This window comes from Balaenoptera physalus (genome assembly GCF_965194825.1).
Source record: "Balaenoptera physalus genome assembly, chromosome: 6".
NCBI lineage: Eukaryota > Metazoa > Chordata > Mammalia > Artiodactyla > Balaenopteridae > Balaenoptera > Balaenoptera physalus.
The window spans coordinates 62381415-62397015 of NC_138885.1; the positions used below are offsets into that span (position 1 = coordinate 62381415).

At 42.8% G+C, this 15601-nt stretch overlaps 1 protein-coding gene across 3 annotated transcripts in view; it reads left to right on the plus strand.

The window, feature by feature from the left end:
• Positions 1–667: 667 nt before the first annotated feature.
• The window catches only part of CERS6 (ceramide synthase 6), a 318012-nt gene continuing 303078 nt past the window's right edge, over positions 668–15601 (plus strand). For 2 of the 3 annotated variants that reach the window (XM_082465153.1, XM_082465155.1), the window contains exon 1: positions 668–1209. In XM_082465153.1, the coding sequence (XP_082321279.1) occupies positions 1040–1209 (170 nt within the window). In that variant the 5' untranslated portion in view covers positions 668–1039. The remainder of the gene's footprint in view (positions 1210–15601) is intronic. The other variant, XM_082465154.1, reaches the window with a different exon arrangement.

Consider the following 15601-nt stretch of genomic DNA (forward strand, 5'->3'; position numbering starts at 1 on the left):
AAGGTTTCCGATTCAAAAGGCGTTAACAAGGAGCCCGTCAAGCAGCAGAGCGCAGGCTCACTGCCCATGGGCAAAGCCAAAATGTGGTCGGGAGCCATCTTCTGAGAGGTTCATTTAGTGGGGCAGTTTTACAGAAGGCTGCGGTTGTTATAATCATCAACATCATCTCATCGTTATCAAACAGCAGTTAAGTGCCTAATTTCTCTTACCACCTCATAAATTAAAGTAGAGGGCCTTTTTCCCTGGGGGCGCTCACTGTGGTGACGAGCAGGAGTAAAACCATGCTGTAAGGTCAGAGATGGGGAAAGACGGGCGCGGGGTAGAGGCAGATGCCTCTTGGCAAACCATCCTGCCCCAGAACCCGATTTTCCCCCTCCTTCTCCAAACGCGGGAGTGGATGACTCTCTCCCTGCTATTTCTTCCTCCTTTGCTCTTTGCGCCCCCTGCTTCTCCTTCTGCTGTTCTGTCTCGGCGCCAGGGTGGATCTGAAGATCTGCCCCGACCCCTACCTGCCTCCCCAGCGCCTGTACGCGCACGGGAAGCCGACCGAAACCCGTGAAACTCCAGCGCGGCAGAAGCCGGCGTTCTGAGCATGTGCGAGCAAGCCCGGGGGCCGGAGCGGATTCGGGCGGCCGAACCCAGGTCGCTGCCCTAAGCGCCGCTCGAGAGCACTGTGAGCGCGGGGCCGGGCGGCACTCCCCAGAGCGGTGCCCTGGGGCCCTGAGCGCAGCGGCTGCGCCCTGCCCTCCGGGCGTGGGCTAGCCGGCCGCGTGTGCCTGGCTGCTTGACGCGAGGACGAGCCAATCAGGGCCAGCGGCCCTGGCTGCCATGTGACGGGCGAGGCGGCTCTTTTCCCCAACGCGGCCAGAGGGAGGAGAGAACCGGGGCTCGCCGCGAGCCTTCGAGAGCAGCGGCCGCGGAGGAGGAGGCGGCGGCGGCGGCACAGGCTCGAGCCAGCCGCGCGCGCATCCCCGGGCGCCCTGCGCGGCGGAGATCTCGGCGGGCCGCGGGAGCCCAGGACGGGACTGGACAAAGCAAGATGGCAGGAATCTTAGCCTGGTTCTGGAACGAGAGGTTTTGGCTCCCTCACAATGTCACCTGGGCGGACCTGAAGAACACGGAGGAAGCCACCTTCCCGCAGGCTGAGGACCTCTATCTCGCCTTCCCCTTGGCCTTCTGCATGTTAATGGTACGGCTCATCTTCGAGAGGTAAGACGGGCTGGAGCGCTCCTCCCCTCCCCCTACACACACACACACAAACACAAACACACACGCGCACACCCTCGCGCGCACACCCTCGCGAGCGCTCCTCCCCTCCCCCTACACACACACACACACACACACACACACACACACACACGCACACCCTCGCGCGCACACGCACACTCGCGTGCTCCGTGGCGCACGCACCCGCGCCCCCAGCGCTCGCGCTTACGCCTCCCAACCTTTGTGTTCGGGAAGGGGTTGCTGACCCCTCAGCCTGGCTGCGGTTCTCGGAGCCGGAGCGGGTCTGGCTTGCCTCCGGATTTCCTCCGGGGCGTTGGGGAGGGCCCGCGGAGCACTGGGGTGGCCCCCCACACTCCTCCTTGGCCCGCGCTCTCCTCCTCGCGGAGAGGGCGGGCGAACAAAGGTGAGCGACGGCCGGCCTTGGGACGCGCCACACTCCGCCGGGCTGGTCCCTCTCCACCCCGCGGGCACGCTGCGCTGCCAGGCGGCGCTTCCCTGCCGAGCCTTGTCGCCACCCACCTGACAGCCAGGAACATTCCGGACGCGCGGCCCGGAGAGCAGAGGAACCGCGCACACTTCCAAATGCTTTCACCCGGGCGCACGGATTGCCCGGACTGTGCTTTGGAGAAATTCACCAGGGACTCCTTGGTTTATGGTCGCTGTTTGGTTTCCATCAGTGACACTGAGTATCAGGACCACAGTGCTGGGAAATAGGTGACAGTAGTTTGTAGGTTTCCAGGACTCCGGGCCATTAGCGATTTCTTTCCAGGACGGATGCGCAGCCTGCAAAATGGGGATATTAAATTGATAGATGTTTCCTATGAAATTTAATAAACATAAACTTTAATTTGGTACCAAAACACAAACAATTTTAAAGAATTGCCATATTATTGTTTGTATAATTGCCGGATTTGGTTGGGTAGCTCCTTTGTGTCATAAACAAACTTGTGTTACTCACTGAATCAGTCTTAGTCACCAAACTAGATTGTGCCTGCCACGCACTCTCCGGGTGCTATTGAGACAAAACCGGGACAGCAACACACACTTCTTTTTCTCAACTGAAAACCTCAACCTCCCATTCCTCTGCCCTCCCCCGTCCCCCATTCATCAGTAGAGGCTGAACTTCTTAGATCACAGAGTATAGATTCCACTTCTCACTTCCACCTCTCCTCCTCTACCCCCAACTCACCTTGGTCTTGTTTCTTAAGCTTTTGCTCTGTTTTTTGGTGTTTCTGTTTGTCCAAAACCACTCTTGAGGATGACAGAATTTGTCTTTTGTGTCATTTGTTGCTGGAAATGGCAACAGACAATGCTTCATGGGAACAAAAGGTATCTTTTGTTTAAGGAAGGTGTATTTTTCAATGGGCAGTATTGTTGCTTGAGAACTAAGTCAGCTGTTCGCATGCAGAGATTGACGTGCACAGAGGAACAGATTTAAAGACCTATTTTAAAATGATTGGAATCTAGCACAGATACGTCATTGATCCTCTCCAGCGCTGAGACTTACTGTGAGAAAGTGGGTGTGTTGTGTTTGCAGGGTTAGAGTTGCTTTGTAGAGCAGATGTTTACTTACAGAAAATGGGAACTCATATCTGACCTTGCAATCTGTCCAAAAAGAGCCTCTTGGGAACGCCAGGTGCTCTGTGGCGACTCATAGTAGGGCTTCCACACAGTTGCCGAATGACATCTGATCAATTCTGGCTGGGCTCACTTTTAGCTGGCTAATGCATTTTGAAAGAGATGTGTAGTCCTATGTTTTGGAAAACAAAACCATGTCAGCTATTGACCTGTAGGCAGAAAGCTGATTCCAGGCTGTTCATTTGGTTGGAAAAAATGCATGTTAGAGAATGGAGATAGCTTTGTACTTTGACTTTCTCTGCTTTAAAAAAAAAAAAAAAAGCTTATTTCATGGTTGCAAACTGGAAGTTCATTTTTCCTCATCCTGAACATCTTTTTCTTCCTTTGTACAATCCCATGACTTAGAATTTACACAAAGGGGTCAGCTGCCTTCAACCATCAGTCACAGCAAATGTCCTCATATTGATACATAGAGAGTTGGTGGGTTTCTTTCAGGCCATTGATCCAAATTGAAGTGATTTAATAGCCTGTATGGAAAGTGAAAGTTTATGATTAATGTTCAGCATAATAATCCAGTATGGCCCATATACCACAGGATGCTACTGACTTTTGGAAGGGTGTCTATTTCTTTCGGTAGTAGCGACAGCTCTGTCTTTAACCATTCGGGACTCTCTCACTTCTCTGAAAATCCAAGGGTATAGTTGTATCCAGAATTACAAGTTCTGCATGTTTCTCCTCTTCTCAAACCTAAATGACACATTCTGGTATCCAACCTGTGGCCTTCATTTCAGCACCCATCAAGGACCTGAATCAATATAACTGAACCAAGCGATATCGTTGGCAGTGGTATGACTCACTTTCGGTACCCTTCTAACATGTTGTGCGTAAATGTTTTTCTTTTGCAGTATTCTGTAACGTATAACATGATTTTAAAAAGCTGGTTGTAAATCTCTTTGAAAAATGAAATGATTTATAATAGGAAATCATTCCCCCAGGATTCTATTCCTTTTATGCTCCTATTGTCATTTATTTCAGAGCTGAGAACATATCTATGAAATAGCTGATTATCTTTAATTTCTATTAAATGGGGGTCTTTAATGCCCTTGTTGAGGCAAAAATTGTGAATTTGAATTCATTCTCCTCAATCTTATGTATTTGTCTCTGTAAAGAGAAGCACTAAAGAATTAATTGAATCGGGCTTTGCCCGTTTGGGCGGTCCTACCTTCCCATTTTCACCCCCACTGTTTGGGTGTTGGCAGTGAAGGCACTGGTGGCCAGAACAATGCCATGTTATAGTACCATATGGACAGCAGTATGAATGTCCAGCATGATTGGTTAAAAATGGAGCAGCCTAAATTCAGTGACTTTTTGCTGATTCTGTGAACAGCCCAAAGCCTGGTGGGTTTTACATTAGTCTTTAAACTACAATTAGCTCTGGGTAGGGACCAGAAGGGCCACCATAGATATTACCTGATTGACTGAGTAAAATACCTGTTTTTTTAAAAAATAGTTGGATGGTTTCTCCTAGAATGAAAATTGTAGTGTATACCGTTATGTTGTTGGCTTGTTGACAAGGAGCAAAATATTATTTAATAATGTAGCATTCTCATCTCTTTGGTGAATTTTCTTGATTTAATGCTTGTTTAGGCTCAGTGAGCCATTCTCTGGAGTTATACTAAATGCTTCTTCTAAATTCATTAAAAAAATGTGTGTTGCTATGGTATTCATAAATGTGGGATTAAAGTTCTGCTGAATTTCTATTTGGGAGTAAAAATTTTTTGAGTTATTGTTACAAAAGGTAACATTAATGCATTTTCTTCCTTGTGGGTTTAGGAGAGAGATGCAGAAGGTACTGATTGAGAATCGGAACATTCGCATTCTAGTCAATCTTACCTCATACTGGGGCAGCCACCTAATTTCTCTCTGCCTTATTTTCTCACTTATGCAGTGAAGCACATGGCCTTTGTAATCCAAGGTTGCTTGCACTTTCCCAGTTATCTGATTCCTGTAGGGATGCTATATATTTGAAGCTTACTAATTGTTATCTCATGAAACTTTGAAGCAGGCTAAATATTATTTTTTTTGCAGGTAGAAATAAGTCATCTAAGAATAAAGAGATTTTTTCCATACAAATATCCTAGCTAATGGTTTTGTTTCTTGTATTTTTCAATTATGATTTGAGTTAAAAGAATCATGTGGGCTGTTATCATTTGTGATCCAAATAGCGACACTCTTTCAGAATAACCAACAAAGAAGATTCTCCAGAGAAAGCATTTGCTCTCTTTCCTCAGACCTTTTTTAGATGGATCCCAGAGTAGATCTGCATCTCTTGTGATGTCTGGGTAAGAAATGAGCAGCTCATTCCTGTCAGGTTGGTTCTTCAAGTGCCAAGCTACATGAGAGCTGTCATTCTTCAGAGGCTGACACCAGTCTTGCCTGGCTCATTCAGCCAAATAATGACCTCCTGCCACCAAATCCTCAAAGAACAACAGTGTCTCAGTTGTATCAGAGGGAATGTCTGGCCAGTGGGTCAATTTTTATCATGGGTTTACTTAATATCTTTGCCTTAGCAGCAGCCTTGGGTAAGGCCACTGAGGAGAGGAGAGGAGAGGACAGAGAGAAAACGAGTGAGAATGTATTTCTGATGGTTAGAGGAGAGAGGGGAGGTGTGAGTGAATGACTGCCAGGAAAAAGTGGGGTGTCAGGTGTTTCATAACTGAAGGATGTTCCTATAATGTAGCTTGTAATGGAGGCTGATATTGTCAGATATATTTTAGAAGACTGGAGTGTGCAATGGACTGAATGTTCATGTGCCCTCAAAATCCATAAGTGGCAATCCTTATTCATAAGTTGCAAATGCCAAGGTGATGGTAGTAGGAAGTGGGGACTTTGGGAAGTGAATAGGTCATGAGGGTGGTGTCTCATACATGGGATTAGTGCCTTTATAAAAAAGACCCCAGAGAATTCCCTCACCCCTTCCATCATGAGGACACAGTAAAAGGATGGCTGTCTGTGAAGCAGGAAGATTGCCTTCCCCAGACACCAAATCTGCTGGTGCCCTGATCTTGGACTTCCCAGTCTCCAGAACTATGAGAGAGAAATTTCTGATATTTATAAGCCTCCCAGCCTACGATATTTTGTTATAGCAGCCAGAATGGCCCAAGATGGAGTACTTGAGAACAACTTGCATACAAACATGGTTTTTTTCATGCAATCCATCCTGGATGTTTAACTCCATAAATGTACCTTTTTTGCTTGTTAAATGATTGTGTGATTCAGATTAAAACTACAGATACCTGCTTTGCCAGACTGGTGTAAGAGGCAAGAGTTTGGGTCATACACAAACAGGTTGACGCCTGAAGTTTCTGACTGGGGTAGAAAAATTGGATTACAATGGATGTTTCATTGGAAAACAACCTAAAATCAAAGGGGTGGTATTCTCTGCAGAACTTTGGTACAGCCTTCTTATCTTGCAAAATAAAAGGGTTGTATTTACAGGGTGCAATAGTGTAGCTATTTGTAATAGGTTGATTTGTGGATAAAAGACATGACATTACTCTTAATGGGCAGCACCTTAGAATAGTGGAGAAGGCAGGTGAGATAACTTTAAATTATCACAAATGATATAATGTCATCAAGGACTGATGAAATTAACACCCTGAGTTCACTTAATGACTTTTCTGTTGAAAGTATTTGAATTCTCCATGGACAGGGTTAGATTTTTTTCCTCAATTCCAGTCCCAAAGGTATTTCAGAAGTGGTTTGTCTTCTGTGATGGGGAAGGGCAGGTGGCCTTGGCAAGATAATGGAGTTTCAGATGAATTTCTTCCATCATCAGACCAGTCCCATGGCTTTATAGGAGATCACTGCACCTGCCTCAGGCTTTCATTATCTGTTTTACTCACCTGATAGCACTTCGTTGGTGAGCACTAGAATCTCGGTCCATGTTGTACATAGAAGATTTTAAATGTTTATTACATGCAGTTAACATTCCTTCCTCCATCACCAAGCAAACCAGATTTTCTAAAACTATCGGTCATCTATTTCTTACAAAGCCACGACCCTCGAAATTATATTGTTTTTTACCCCTTGCATCTTCATTTGATCAATTTATTTCTTAAGCACTTTTGAGTCAGGATACCAAAGTTTCCAAATTTTGTTTGCTAGTAACCAGTGTGCCACTTAATGTTGTTAGGGGGGCATTTTTTCTTTCTTTTTATTTGTGAAAATAAGAGGTTAGCAAGATTGCCACTCGTATTACAAGGATCCTTCTGTATTAGTGATGCCCTGAAAATCTTTATGCCTAAAGTTATTCTTTGGTCCCTTCTTTCCCACATCCCCTCTTTTAAAAAAATGGTTTCATAAGCTCTTTTGTCGTCACTTTTTCCTGCCATCATAGTTTCTATTGACTTCTCCAAATGCCTGTGCTATGGCCTGATTGAATACAAAGTGGTGATTCTCACAATGCCTTTTTTGGGGTACTACTGTGGATGATGGTGTGCCCAGGGCATGTGGTCTGAAGTTGTAACTTGGAGCTCACCATTTGTTTTGTTTTATGTTGGACTATTGCAAGTGACTACAGTTTTTAGTTTTAATTTAAAAAATAACAACTAATATTTATTTCCTAGTATGAGTTTATCACTTTACATGGTTTACATCATACGATCCTCTTACAAGCCCTGTGTGGTAGATATTAATTTTCCCAATATTTTACAGATGATACTAAGGATAGAAAATTTAGGAAATGCACCTAACTTTACACAGCTTAAAATAACAAGGTAGGCATCTAGAACCAGGTTTCTTGATCTCCTAATAATTTCTTTGATCTCCTATTTTAAAGCAAGTATCATGAGCTCATACGGTATATATATATATATGGTTTTATATGCAGGCTTTTGCTATGTAATGATATAATGTGAACATTTGCCATGTAATTAAACTTATTCAAAAGTGTTTTCAATGGCTGCACATTATTCTACGCTTTGGATATGCCATAATTCATTTCACTAGTCCCCGTATTATTGTTGGATACTTAGACTGTTTCCAGTTTGTGTATATAAATCTTTCAATTACTGATGACTTCCTAAGGAATGTTTCCCAGAAGTGGCATTTCTAAGCCCAAAGATAAATATTTTAGTGTTCTTGATAGATACAAATCACCAAATTGGTTTTGGGAAAGATTATATTCATTTGTATTTCCTTATTAGCATGCAGATTATTATTATTTGAGGAAATCTTTTTCTTTGAAAGTTGAAAAAAATGTTACTCTTGTAATGTGTGTTTTATGTTACTCACGATGAACTTATTTCAAATATTTATTAATCACTTGTATTTCACCTTCTGTGAATTCATGTGTATTTTCCTACTGGGATGAGCTTCTCAACTTTTTGGGTAGGAAATGGTGGCCTTTGATTTTTTTTTTTAATCGGAATGGTTTCGTATTGTCTGTTTCTCTAGTCATGTGTTTATACTCACTTCTTTCTGCCTCCTGCCTTTCCTCCACAACCTAAATCCTCATCATCAGGAAGGAAGCTTCTCAGATTCTATTAATACATACTGGAAAGGATACATGCAAGAGGATGAAGTAGATAATATCCTGACTTTATTATGGAAGATGAGGCAGAGAGAAAGGGTTTGGAATAAGTTTCAGGGATTAAGAATGAATGGGTTTTGGGACTTCCCTGGTGGCGCAGTGGTTAAGAATCCTCCTGCCAATGCAGGGGACATGGGTTCAATCCCTGGTCCGGGAAGATCCCACATGCCATGGAGCAACTAAGCCTGAGCGCCACAACTACTGAGCCTGCACTCTAGAGCCCGCAAGCCACAACTGCTGAGCCAACGCACCACAGCTACTGAAGCCCGTGGGCCCTAGAGCCTGCGTGCTGCAACTACTGAGCCCACGCGCCGCAACTATTGAGCCCACATGCTGCAACTACTGAAGCCTGTGTGCCTAGAGCCCATGCTCCGCAACAAGAGAAGCCACCGCAATGAGAAGCCTGCACACCGCAACGAAGAGTAGCCCCTGCTCGCCACAACTAGAGAAAGCCTGCGAACAGCAACAAAGACCCAATGCAGACCAAAAAATAAATAAATAAATTAAAAACAAAACAAACAAACAAACAAAAGAATGAATGGGCTTTTATGAAGGAAAACTCAGAGATAGAGCCTAAACACCTTTATATTGTTTCTCTGAACATTTGGATAAAAGTGACTTATTAGACTAAACATTAGGGAAATGTAAATCACCCCACAAGCATTAGGATGGCTACTATAAAAAAAGGAAAGAAAAGAAAAGAAAATAACAAGTGTTGGTCATGATGTGGAGAAATTGGAACCCTGTGTCTTGTTGGTGGGAATGTAAAATGGTACAGCCATTGTGGAAAACAATATGGAGTTTCCTCAAAAAATTTAAAATAGAATTACTATATGATCCAGCAATTGCACTTCTGGTATATGCCCAAAAGAATTGAAATGCGGGTCTCAAAGAGATATTTGTATACCCATGATCATAGCAATATTATTCACAATAGCTAAAAGGTAGAAGCCACATAAATGACCGACAGGTGAATGGATAAACAAAATGTGGTATATACGTGCAATAGGATATGATTTAGCCTCAAAAAGGAAGGAAATTCTGACACATGTTACAACATGGATGAACCTTAAAGACATTATACTAAGTGAAATAAGCCAGTCACAAAAAGACAAACACTGTAAGATTGCACTTATGTGAGGTAACTTGAATAGTCAAATGCATAAAGACAGAAAGTAGAATGGTGGTTGCCAGGGGCTGGAGGGAGAGGGAAATGGGGAGTTAGTGTTTCATGAGTATTCTCATGTACTTTCATCAGTTTTGCAAGATGAAAGAGTTCTGGAGATCAGTGGTGGTAATGGTTGCACAATGTGAATGTACTTAATGCCACTGAACTGTACACTAAAAATGTTTAAGATGGTAAATTTTATGTGTATTTTACCACAATTAAAAATAATAATAAGAAAAAAAGAAAATTCACTGAATAAAGAAAAAGTCATTTACTAGAAATACCTGATTTCATTTTCTAGACTTGACAGTTTTCTAGTTATTAATAAATATCACTTCCATGAAGGGTGATGGAAGGAAGGTTGAAGGCCAGAGAGCACTCAAGTACCCTGGGCCTTTTTTGAAAGGCACTTCAACCAAACAACCTCCTTCAATCTATTTATCAATATAACAATTTAATAATTGGCATGTCCAGAAAAGGAGAGCAAAGTGTCTTTGGAAAAGCACACTGTATAGTTTCAGAGGATCCCTCGGATTAAAGTAAAGGCATCCTAGTGAGTTCACAATCCATTTAAAGCTAACCAGGAAGATAGGATAAAATTCTAGTAAGGCAAGTGACCTAGGCCAGAGATACTTCCAATGGAAGCTTTTGCCATGGAAGAGGAGCAGATCTGAGCTTCCTCTCTATTTTTCGATTTAATTGCACAACCATTTTTGTAAGCAAATGATTTAAACACCTGAAAATTTGAACATGGTTTTTCCTTAAATGCTGTATGCTATAAGGCAATCGATTGTAAGCAGTGGCAAGTATATTATTGAAAAGTAGTTTTCAAAGTTGCGTTGTACAAAACACAGCTTTCTATGATTCATTTATGAGAATATTTGGGGCAGGTTTTTGTTTTTGTTTTTTTTTAAGGAGGACTTTCTTTTCCTCACTACTGGTCTTCAAAGTGAACTTCTTTCGGACCACTCCTGCTTCCTATTCCTACTTTTGCTTTTATTTCCTCACAGTTGGCTTGTGGTGGTTGTTTATAGCAGGGGTGGAGCTGGAGACACCCAGATGGTTGTTTGTTTTTTTTTTAAGGGGTACATGTGTTAATTTAAATTTTTTTTTAACATCTTTATTGGAGTATAACTTCTTTACAATGGTGTGTTAGTTTCTGCTGTGTAACAAAGTGAATCAGCTATACATATACATATATCCCCATACCTCCTCCCTCTTGCGTCTCCCTCCCTCCCACCCTCCCTATCCCACCCCTCTAGGTGGTCACAAAGCACCGAGCTGACCTCCCCGTGCTATGCGGCTGCTTCCCACTAGCTATCTATTTTACACCCAAATGATTTTTCATTGCAGGGAAGATACATTCCTTTACTAGGTGGCCTTTTTCACACAGTGACCTAGGAATAACATTTGTTTGTGACTTGCCAATGTCTACATAAATGCCACATCTTATCTCTGAGGTTTTCAGGTTACAAAGCTATTGTTGCTGTCCTGAAGCTGTAATTGTGATTCTTTTTTCCTTCCTCCCTCTTTCCTTTCCTCTCCTTTCCTTCTTTTTTCCCTCCCTCCCTCCCTCCCTCCCTTACTTCTCCTCTCTTTCTTCTTTTCTCTCTCTCTCCCTCTCCACCATCATTCCTTCTGCTTCTCTTTGTTACAGATCCTTTAAAAACACAGGGAGGTTTAGTTTAGGGAGCAGAGGAACAGCACAGAGTTAAGAGTGGGGGAGGGAGGGAAAGAAAACCATCAGAAATCTTGTCCAGGGACACAGTTTGGCAAGTATCAGAGTAAAAGTTGCCAGCTAGTCTAAGTGGCTCTGTAGATCACCATTTCAAAGCAGAATAAAGTGACTTGGTGCTCTAAGCAGAGTGGCAGTTTCGGACACAATAGCTTGAGTGAAGGAAAATTGAGAATCAGTCACTTAGGCATGCTGGAGATTAAGAGAATATAAGGGCATTGTGTGTCAGTGGGAGTGTGGATATCTTTGAGTGTGTGGATACACTGAAGGGTGACAGTGCATTTAAATTATGTTACTGTTGTGTACTTTTATAGGACTTAATTAGAAATGTGTATTTCTTAAAATACTGTTATGCCACCTAACTTGAGTATAGCAAATTGGTTTTAGGTTTTAATGGAATTGATGTAAAATGATACCCCATAAAAAAAAAGTATTTGTGTTTGGTTTCAGAAAATAAAGAAATGTATATTCCTAACTAGAATTAAAAGGAAAATGGATGGGGTATCAGAAAGACTGGAAACTTGGGTTTAAATCCAAACACTGCCTTTTCTCAGCTATTCAGTTGTGAACAGAATACTCTGAAATTTGGTCTGCTCACTTATAAAATGGGGAATGTGGCTACTCTGTGATATTAGAAGACTATCTGCAAAAATGTAGTTGAAAGAGACTCAACTGCTTCCTAAAAATATACATTGTGTAAAAAATAATTGATAACATGGTACACTACAGTATTTAGTATGACTGAGAAATAATATTCTGTAATGTGATTTCATGTGTCGGGTATGTGTTTTCTGGGGCAGGGGGTGGGTCGGGAGAGGGTATGGCTTATAGAGGCAGTAGGATCTGTTTATGTATTTGATCCTGGAGCTGGAGGATTTACTTGCTCTGTTGAAGAGTAAATATTTAGGGTTTAAAAGAGGCATTGAAGCCCCAATCTCTTCAGCGCTATGCCTATTTAGGGAGGAGAATGCTTCTTAGCCTTTTCTTCTCAACAGTTAATAGTGTATTGTAGGTCAGAGAGTTCCTTGTATTTGGTGGCAGAAAACTATGGTAGGATTTCTAATGGTAGGATTTCAGACAAGTGATGGGCAGCTGTGTACCACTTAGAGCCTGAAGCTTTCTCAGGGGGCTCAGCCTTTAGAGAGAGCCCAGGAAGATGGTCTTCCACTAGATGGAGTTTTCTCTGGAAACTGCCTTTCAGTGGAGGGATGCCTTATGCAGATATCCCAGTCTATCTCCCATTGCCCCATCTGGCCCTGATGGTCGTTTTTTTTTTCTGTTTGTTTGTTTTTTATTTATTCCCCCCCCATTTATCCCTCCCCTCCCCCCTTTTCCCCTTTGGTAACCATAAGTTTGTTTTCTTTTTTTTTTTTTTAAACATCTTTATTGAAGTATAATTGCCTTACAATGGTGTGTTAGCTTCTGCTTTATACCAAAGTGAATCAGTTATACATATACAATATGTTCCCATTTCTCTTCCCTCTTGCATCTCCCTCCCTCTCACCCTCCCCATCCAACCCCTCTAGGTGGTCACAAAGCACCGAGCTGATCTCCCTGTGCTATGCGGCTGCTTCCCACTAGTTATCTATTTTACATTTGGTAGTGTATATATGTCCATGACACTCTCTTACCCTGTCACATCTCACCTCACCCCCTCCCCATATCCTCAAGTCCATTGATGGTCGTTTTTTTATTGCACGTGGTCTCCAGGGAAAATTGATTGGGTATTCAACCACTGGTAATGGCAAACATCAAATTCACCATTTATATTGATTTAAGACCTAGACTGAATTCTGGCCATGCCACCTACTAGACACAGATCTAGGAGCAAATTACTTAATCTTTTCATGCTCAGTTTCCATTTGAAACTCTTAGGGTTGTTGTGAAGATTAAATGAGATAAAGCATGCACTGCATTTAGGGCAATGCCTAGTTCATGGAGGTGGTAATTACTTGCTCTTCAAGTTTATTGACGGTATAGAAATGAGACTTTACCATGAGATTTCTGAAACCCTTTACTAGCATTACCTTTATGTCGTGAATGTGTATGTCAGGCTCCATTCCTGCTTTCACTAGCTGGGGTTGCTGGCATAGTCATTTGAGTTTTATTTTCCCTATTTCTCCTCTTTTGTCTCTCTCTCTCGCTTTTTTTTTTCCCCTCCAAGGAACATTCTGATTCTTCCAACTGTAGTCAGCAGAAAACAACCCCAGCAGGTTAGTGAAGAGCTGGGCCTTATGTATCTCATAGTCATGTAATGCACTTTGCTGAGGTTGTATGTTACTATTTAGACAGCTCAGACATTTTTTTTTTTTCTCATAAGAGCCTCCCAGAGAAAGGAAAGCCTTGAGACTGACATTTATTGATTTCTTTCAGAATTTTAACCCTTGTGGATTGTCTTAATTTTATCCTTAAGAAGAAATTCAGTCTAGTGTCCTTGAGATCATACTTGTGAAGATGCAGACATTCAAAATTAGCTGAAAATAATAAATATGTGTATTTTTTTTCCTTAAGAGAAACAAATCTACACCCCCAAATTTGAACTTCCATTGGTATGAATACGGCTCACCTAGCCTGACCAAATTAGTTCAGAAGGGGGTTGTACCTGATTTCTACTAAAGGCACTTTTCCAGCTCTGCACAGCTTAAGCATATCATTCTTAAGTACGCGATTTGCTGTGTAAATAGATTAACAAGCCTGCTAATTTCTTTAGGCACTGATAGAGGGCATCTTAGGATGATCAAATACGACATTTTTGGTGGGTTGTCTTTTAAATGAGGAAGTAAGGCAAAGATGAAACTACAATGCTGTGGAGTGACAAATTACCAAAAACTGCCTCTATTTTAATTCAGTAATAGTTTAACAGAGTCATAGATTTTCTGCTTAGAAAGGAAATTGAAAACTCGTTCATTACAAAATATTTGAGTCTATCATGTATTACACACCAGTGTTGTACCGAAGTAGTGGGGGAGGGGTGGTAGTTGTGGGAGAGGTCTGCCCTGGGTGCAGGCAGTAAGGGGCTGTATTACCTACCAACAGATGTAAAAGAAAACAATAAAATTGACTAAAAGTTGGTCTGCTTCTTATTAGCACCATGTGAAGCAAATTCTAAACATAGAATTGATAGAGTGAAAAAATACCCACCCCCAACCAGAGCACATTGTTCCTACCACCCCTCTCCCCCCACCTCTTGGAACACCACTGCCAGATGCTATTTCAGGGCACAAATGTTCTGAAAACCACACTTTGAGAAATACTGGCAGAGCTAGGAATCTCTACTTCCCATTTTCTGTATCAGGACAACAAAGCCTATTGAGATAAATGAAGTAACTTGCTCTGTGCCACCCACGCAGGTCCAGGTCCTGGGAGCGCGTGGCTGCTATGGGATGCTCACAGTGCCATTGTAGGGTGACCACCTGATCCCAGTATATCTGGAACTATCCCAGGAAACGCCTCAGCCCAGGAAAAACTGGAACAGTTGGTCACCCCACCTCATTGTTTGCTCTGTAACACCCAAGTTGGTCTGGTCACCAGCCAGGAGTATTTTCTACAATAAAAATGGCTACTCTTCTTCTCCCTACGGGTGAATGAGGCTGGCTGTGGGGAGAAGCATCCCGGGTGATTGAGATGTGTTGCCTGCCCCACTGTCAATGTACATTTCATGGCTTCCTAAAAAACATGTGATTGGAGGGCTCCCCATTAAATGTGGGTTGGAGCTCCTGAGAGCAGAACTCATTCTGCACATACCCAGGACCAGTTCTTAGTGTGGTGCTTGCTCCCCAGCACGTTTGTCCTGTGTCACTGAGACCATGCACCCAGTTTTATTTTCCTCCCGCTTTCAGCCCAGCGCGGGTTAAGCACCCACACTTAAATTGCTGCTTGCAGAATTGCAAAGGGACTGGAGAAGAGAACAAAAATATACAGGTGGCCGTCATAAACTCGGCAGTTAATTTCTAAGGAGTGTTCAGGCGATCAAGTGGTTTTCTGTGTGTGTATTTTTTATTCATGGTTTTGTTGAGTTTTATAAAGTATACAGCTTTCTTTTGCTAGTGGTAGGTACCTGTGGTTTATTGGAAAGAACTGGGCTCCTGAAATAAACATTGCAGTGAACTGTATCTTAGAGTTGAACGAAGGAAGTGTTAGGAGATTCCGCTGCTCTGACTTAGCCTGCCTCAGAGGCAGGCTCTCGCTGTGGGGCTCTACACAAGCAGAATGCTTTTGCCACACTTAGTACCCGTGCTGTGCCCCTGCCCCCAGCCGGCCCACACCTTGGCGTAGGGTCAAGCCATCGACAATCGGGTAG